This window comes from Protobothrops mucrosquamatus, unplaced genomic scaffold (genome assembly GCF_001527695.2).
Source record: "Protobothrops mucrosquamatus isolate PMUCROS unplaced genomic scaffold, P.Mucros_1.0 scaffold683, whole genome shotgun sequence".
NCBI classification, from domain to species: Eukaryota; Metazoa; Chordata; class Lepidosauria; order Squamata; family Viperidae; genus Protobothrops; species Protobothrops mucrosquamatus.
Genome location: NW_015386970.1, coordinates 89,420 through 97,209, shown reverse-complemented (window position 1 = coordinate 97,209; position 7,790 = coordinate 89,420). Strand labels below are relative to the sequence as shown.

Sequence of the window (7,790 nt, the reverse complement as noted above, 5' to 3'; positions counted from 1 at the left end):
TAATAATAATAATAAAGTTGGAAGGGACCTTGGAGGTCATCTAGTCCAACCCCCTGCTCAGGCAGGAAACCCTATACCATTTCAGACAAATGGCTGTCCAGTCTCTTCTTAAAAACTTCCAGTGTTGGAGCATTCACAGCTTCTGGAGGCAGGTTGTTCCACTGGTTAATTGTTCTAACTGTCAGGAAGTTTCTCCTTACTTCTAGGTTGCTTCTCTCTTTGGTCAGTTTCCATCCGTTGCTTCTTGTCATGCCTTCAGGCACTTTGGAGAATAGCTTGACTCCCTCTTCTTTGGGGCAACCCCTGAGATATTGGAACACTGCCATCATGTCCCCCCTCGTCCTTCTCTTCATTAAACTAGACATATCCAATTCCAGCAACTGTTCTTCAAATGTTTTAGCCTCCAGCCCCCTAATCATCTTTGTTGCTCTTCTCTGCACTCTTTCTAGAGTCTCAACATCTTTTTTACGTAATGGTGACCAAAACTGGATGCACTTAATTGAACAGAAAACTCAGTTTTATCCCCAACAAAATGAATTATTACAGGTTTTTAAGGGTTGGTTGTTTTTTTCCAGTAGGATATGGGTTTAAGTTTTGATAGGCAGAAGCTTAGCTTAAGGGGGTTTTGATCTATAAGGTCCTTCAAAGAAGCTGGGCTTGTTAATTTCAAGATGTATTGGCATTGAGATGGCTTCTTCTTTTGTATTCCTTTTGCGGTGTCCAGCTTTTTAAAAAATGTAACAGGAAACCAAGTATGGAGTTACGTTTGCTAGATGTCACTTCTGCGGTGCTTGTATGTGCGTATGTGTGTGGGACTTGAATTAAAGATGGGGGCAGGTCTCTTGTCCCTTCCGTTTGTCTCCCCTTCATCGCCACAGGCAAAAAGGACATCTACTACACCTGTTTGATTCTCACCCCCCATAGCTAATAAAACGGCTTCTGCCCCATTTTCATAGAAAGGATTTGTTTTCCTTCGTCCCTGGAATTTGAGCCATCCAATTGTGAGAAGGACAGCTACTGAAGCTGAAGCTCAGATCTTTTGGCCACAAATGAGAAGAGAAGACTCACTGGAAAAGACCCTGATGTTGGGAAAGATTGAAGGCGAAAGGAGAAGGGGATAGTGGTTAGATAGTGTCATCAATGCAGTAGTCTTGAATTTGGGCAAACTCTGGGAGACAGTGGAGGACGGTGGGCGGGGGGGACACTGGCGTGCTATGGTCCATGGGATTCACGAAAAGCCGGACACAACTTAGCCACTGAACAACAACAAAAAACAATTGCTAAATGGGAGAGGTAGCAGTTCCCGTTAAATCCATCAAAGCTTGCAGTTTCTGTTCTCAAGAGAGAGTTGCACATGTCTCGGGATTAGTCTTAGAAACAACACCCCTGTGCTCCGTGGTACCAACCAGGAGCTCTCATGTCTGGAGAGAGTTGTTTTTGTATATGGCTCACCCCAGACACCCCAGAAGTTTTTGTCCTGCCCTTAAGTCATGCCCGAAGATTTGTTGTTATTGTTAGTTGCGAAGTTGTGTCCGACCCATCGCAACCCCATGGACAACATTCCTCCAGGCCTTCCTGTCCTCTACCATCTTCTGGAGTCCATTTAAGATCATGCCTACTGCTTCAGTGACTCCATTCAGCCACCTCCTTCTCTGTCGTCCCCTTCTTCTATTGCCCTCAATCTTTCCCAGCTTTAGGCTATTCTCCAGTGAGTCCTTCCTTCTCATTAGGTGGCTAAAGTACTTGAGTTTCAACTTCAGGATCTGGCCTTCTAAAGAGCAGTTGGGGTTGATCTCCTCTAGGACTGACCGGTTTGATCGCTTTGTAGTCCAGGGGACTTGCAGGAGTCTTCTCCAGCACCATAGTTCAAAGGCCTCAATTCTTTTGCACTCAGCCTTTCTGCCCGAAGATAGCTGTCTTTTATAAGCAGAGAATAGCTTCTTATTTGTGTGGCCGGTTTCAAATATTAGGGCTTTTTCAGAGTGCCGCTTAATTTGGATGCAATCCTATGCAAGTCTGTGCATGGACGTGTTTAATTTAAAATCCCCTTTAAAAGCTCCAAATCTGGTTTTGTTCCTCCCCCCCCCCCAAATCCTCCCGAAGTCTTGCTTGCACTTCAAAAAACTGATTAATTGAGTTTCTTTAAATTAATCAGTTCCTTGGAAGTTCAGGCTGCCTGAATTGAAGCTTTTGTTTGCTTAATTAAGAACCAGCTGCTTTGGCTCTAATGAACTCACAGCTGTCTGGCTGCTGTTGCATACTGAGCTTCCCTTGTCTATCTTAATGGGCCTGTGCATTTTTTGTTTCTTGTTTTTTGTTTGAAGAGAAAGCATATTGCCAGTGGTTTGCTAATGTCCAAAGAATCTTAAGGATATACAAATCACCTTTAAGCAGGGCCATTCAGGATTTATTTAGCTACTAAATGAATCCCAACCAATCAGCCATGAAAGAGGGAATTCATTTTATTATACAATTAACAAATTGGCAAGACTTCAAATACCAGAGGGAACATGAAATACTGATTTTTCTCTCTTGACAAATTAATTCCTCTTTCATAGTGTAAAAAGTTGTTTGTCTGGACATTTCTGCGTACATATATAGTCCAATCATGCCTTTTGGGATAAGGAACATTAGGCAGAGCAGAGAAAAGACACATGGTCATCCACAAACACACACAACAAGACACACTATAAGGACAATTTAATGTTTTAATGTTTTAATTTTGTAAGCCACCCAGAGTCTCCTCGTGGTGAGATGGGCAGCAAATAAATTTAATAAAATAAATAATTGGGGATTTTTTAAAAAAAAGAACAGAACGAAATATAAAAACAGTTTGCACCAACACTGTTCAGTATTCCTCTTTATACCTTTCTATATTGCAGAAGAGTTCATTGCCTTTAATTTTTTTTTTTAACTCATCACCTCATGAGGATCTTACCACCATCTGATCACAACTTTCTCAGTATTTCCCCTCTTGGCCCATTCGCTCCTCCATATATATTTTACTCACTTCATCACTTTCTGAAAAAGCACTACAATATACTCTTTTCATACTGATCGCTCGCTTTTGTACTTAATCTTTATGTAGTAGTGAATTGTTCTGAACCGTGTCTTCCATTGCCATTGTATTTCGTTTTTTTCTTGGCATATACTAGTGTCACATATATCAAAGTGGTCAGAATGATTTCTTTTATGTACATGCTCACTGACCTTATAACAGAGTAACAGAACGACAGAATAACAAAGTTGGATGGGAGCCCCCGCTCAAGCAGGAGACCCTATACCATTTCAGACAAGTGGCTGTCCAATCTCTTCTTAAAAACCTCCAGTGATGGAGCANAGACCCCTGCCATAAAATCTTGAAGCTGGTCCCATTCCATCTATATTTCATTTTTATTAAATTTCTACACTACCCACCTGCTATTTAAGTGACTCTGGGTGGTTAACAACAACATATTAAAACAATATAAGCACCTGAATGAAAGCACAGTTTAAAAAGAAATTTAAGAACAAGTTAAAATTAACAAGTAAAAATCAAAATTGAAAATTCAGAAGACAAAGTTGGTGCACAGCTCAATCTGAATCAATTGGATTCACATTTTCTTCTCCGGATTACACATTAATGACGTAATTGCTTTTAAATGCCCCATTAATCTATTCTTAAAGCTCAAGGTGTCCTACTCCATTTACAGTAGTCCTCAACTTACAACTGGTCCCTTAATCACTGAAGTTATAACCAAACACCCCAGAGATACTTACAACAAGTTTTTGGAGTTATGATTGCTGCCAAATATCTGGTCATGTGATATCTCAACTTACGACCACAACAATTGCAGTTTTGGGCTCAATTACGGTTGTAAGTTGAGGACTACTTGTAACAATGTGAGTGGATGTTGTTTATAAATGTATTGACTATTACTTTAAACGTTATTTTAAAATGTAATTTTAAAAGACCCTCTCTTTTTCTTCCCTCCCCCCCCCACATTCTCTCCTCCATTTTTTAAATCAACACAGTCTCGATCTAGACAAGAAGATCCAGAGCAACTTAGGTTGAAACAAAAGGCCAAGGAGGTATGTTTAAACCATATTTACCATTTTGGAACAGAATATACATTCAGCTACGTATGTAAAAGTGATTGCATTAAAAAAAAAGCATAAATGAGAATAAAAACTGCAAGGAAATAACAGCAATTTTGTTTTGCCAAACCCAGATGCAACAACAAGAACTAGCACAAATGCGACAGAGGGATGCTAACTTGACTGCGTTGGCTGCAATAGGACCCAGAAGAAAAAGGAAACTGGATTCTCCAGGGTCTGGATCAGGGACAGAGGTATGAGAGAAGAATTCTCTTTGGAAACACCTGCACCCTTCCAAATCCTACTTTCAGGAGTTCAAGTCCATCTTTCTACCTTTAATAATAATAATAATAATAATAATAATAATAATAATAATAATAATAATAATAATAATAATAATAATAATAATAATAATAATAATAATAATAATAATAATAATAATAAAGTTGGAAGGGACCTTGGAGGTCATCTAGTCCAACCCCTGCTCAGGCAGGAAACCCTATACCATTTCAGACAAGTTTCTGGAGGCAGGTTGTTCCACTGATTAATTGTTCTAACTGTCAGGAACTTTCTCCTTAGTTCTAGGTTGCTTCTCTCTTTGGTTAGTTTCCACCCGTTGCTTCTTGTCCTGCCTTCAGGCGCTTTGGAGAATAGCTTGACTCCCTCTTCTCTGTGGCAGCCCCTGAGATATTGGAATACTGCTATCATGTCCCCCCTCGTCCTTCTCTTCATTAAACTAGGCATACCCAATTCCAGCAACTGTTCCTCATATGTTTTAGCCTCCAGCCCCCTAATCATCTTTGTTGCTTTTCTCTGTACTCTTTCCACAGTCTCAACATCTTTTTTACATCGTGGTGACCAAAACTGGATGCACTTAATTGAACAGAAAACTCAGTTTTATCCCAAACAAAATGAATTATTACAGGTTTTAAAATGGGTTGGCCATTTTTTTCCCAGTAGGATGTGGGTTTAAGTTTTGATAGGCAGAAGCTTAGCTTAAGGGGTTTTTGACCTGTAAGGTCCTTGAAAGAAGCTGGCCTTGATAATTTCAAGATGTATCGGCATTGAGATGGCTTCTTCTTTTGTATTCCTTTTGCAGTGTCCAGCTTTTTAAAAAAATGTAACAGGAAACCAAGTATGGAGTTACGTTTGCTACATGTCACTTCTGCGATGCTTGTATGTGCGTATGTGTGTGGGACTTGAATTAAAGATGGGGGCAGTTTTCTTGTCCCTTCCGTTTGTCTCCCCTTCAGCGCCACAGGCAAAAAGGACATCTACTACACCTGTTTGATTCCCACCCCCCATAGCTAATAAAACGGCTTCTGCCCCATTTTCATAGAAAGGATTTGTTTTCCTTCGTCCCTGGAATTTGAGCTATCCAATTGTGAGAAGGACAGCTACTGAAGCTGAAGCTCAGATCTTTTGGCCACAAATGAGAAGAGAAGACTCACTGGAAAAGACCCTGATGTTGGGAAAGATTGAAGGCGAAAGGAGAAGGGGATAGTGGTTAGATAGTGTCATCAATGCAGTAGTCTTGAATTTGGGCAAACTCTGGGAGACAGTGGAGGACGGTGGGCGGGGGGGACACTGGCGTGCTATGGTCCATGGGATTCACGAAAAGCCGGACACAATTTAGCCACTGAACAACAACAAAAAACAATTGCTAAATGGGAGAGGTAGCAGTTCCCGTTAAATCCATCAAAGCTTGCAGTTTCTGTTCTCAAGAGAGAGTTGCACATGTCTCGGGATTAGTCTTAGAAACAACACCCCTGTGCTCCGTGGTACCAACCAGGAGCTTGCATGTCTGGAGAGAGTTGTTTTTGTATATGGCTCACCCCAGACACCCCAGAAGTTTTTGTCCTGCCCTTAAGTCATGCCTGAAGATTTGTTGTTATTGTTAGTTGCGAAATTGTGTACGACCCATCGCAACCCCATGGACAACATTCCTCCAGGCCTTCCTGTCCTCTACTATCTTCCGGAGTCCATTTAAGCTCACGCCTACTGTTTCAGTGACTCCATCCAGCCACCTCATTCTCTGTCGTCCCCTTCTTCTATTGCCCTCAATCTTTCCCAGCATCAGGCTCTTCTCCAGTGAGTCCTTCCTTCTCATTAGGTGGCCAAAGTACTTGAGTTTCAACTTCAGGATCTGGCCTTCTAAAGAGCAGTCAGGGTTGATCTCCTCTAGGACCGACCGGTTTGATCGCTTTGTAGTCCAGGGGACTCGCAGGAGTCTTCTCCAGCACCATAGTTCAAAGGCCTCCATTCTTTGGCACTCAGCCTTTCTGCCCGAAGATAGCTGTCTTTTAAGCAGAGAATAGCTTCTTATTTGTGTGGCCGGTTTCAAATATTAGGGCTTTTTCAGAGTGCTGCTTAATTTGGATGCAATCCTATGCAAGTCTGTGCATGGACGTGTTTAATTTAAAATCCCTTTTAAAAGCTCCAAATCTGGTTTTGTTCCTTCCCCCCCCCCCATCCTCCCGAAGTCTTGCTTGCACTTCAAAAAACTGATTAATTGAGTTTCTTTAAATTAATCAGTTCCTTGGAAGTTCAGGCTGCCTGAATTGAAGCTTTTGTTTGCTTAATTAAGAACCAGCTGCTTTGGCTCTAATGAACTCACAGCTGTCTGGCTGCTGTTGCATACTGAGCTTCCCTTGTCTATCTTAATGGGCCTGTGCATTTTTTGTTTCTTGTTTTTTGTTTGAAGAGAAAGCATATTGCCAGTGGTTTGCTAATGTCCAAAGAATCTTAAGGATATACAAATCACCTTTAAGCAGGGCCATTCAGGATTTATTTAGCTACTAAATGAATCCCAACCAATCAGCCACGAAAGAGGGAATCCATTTTATTATACAATTAACAAATTGGCAAGATTTCAAATACCAGAGGGAACATGAAATACTGATTTTTCTCTCTTGACAAATTAATTCCTCTTTCGTAGTGTAAAAAGTTGTTTGTCTGGACATTTCTGCGTACATATATAGTCCAATCATGCCTTTTGGGATAAGGAACATTAGGCAGAGCAGAGAAAAGACACATGGTCATCCACAAACACACACAACAAGACACACAATGAGGACAATTTTATGTTTTAATGTATTAATTTTGTAAGCCGCCCAGAGTCTCCTCGTGGCGAGATGGGCAGAAAATAAATTTAATAAAATAAATAATTGGGGATTTTTTTTGAAAAAGAACAGAACGAAATATAAAAATAGTTTGCATCTCTTCATACCTTTCTATATTGCAGAAGAATTTTGCTCCATACATTCATTGCCTTTAATTTTTTTTTAACTCATCACCTCATGAGGATCTTACCACCATCTGATCACAACTTTCTCAGTATTTCCCCTCTTGGCCCATTCGCTCCTCCATATATATTTTACTCACTTCATCACTTTCTGAAAAAGCACTACAATATACTCTTTTCATACTGATCGCTCGCTTTTGTACTTAATCTTTATGTAGTAGTGAATTGTTCTGAACCGTGTCTTCCATTGCAATTGTATTTCGTTTTTTCCTTGGCATATACTAGTGTCACATATATCAAAGTGGTCAGAATGATTTCTTTTATGTACATGCTCACTGACCTTATAACAGAGTAACAGAACGACAGAATAACAAAGTTGGATGGGAGCCCCCGCTCAAGCAGGAGACCCTATACCATTTCAGACAAGTGGCTGTCCAATCTCTTCTTAAAAACCTCCAGTGATGGAGCA

The 7,790-nt window shown here is 40.6% G+C and overlaps 1 protein-coding gene across 1 annotated transcript in view; it reads left to right on the top strand.

Annotated features, from left to right (window-relative positions):
* Nucleotides 1-7,790, top strand: part of TAF4 (TATA-box binding protein associated factor 4) — a 96,414-nt gene that overhangs the window by 78,113 nt on the left and 10,511 nt on the right. The window contains exons 14-15 of the mRNA XM_029284526.1: nt 4,015-4,071; nt 4,212-4,331. Coding sequence (XP_029140359.1) covers nt 4,015-4,071; nt 4,212-4,331 — 177 coding nt within the window. The remainder of the gene's footprint in view (nt 1-4,014; nt 4,072-4,211; nt 4,332-7,790) is intronic.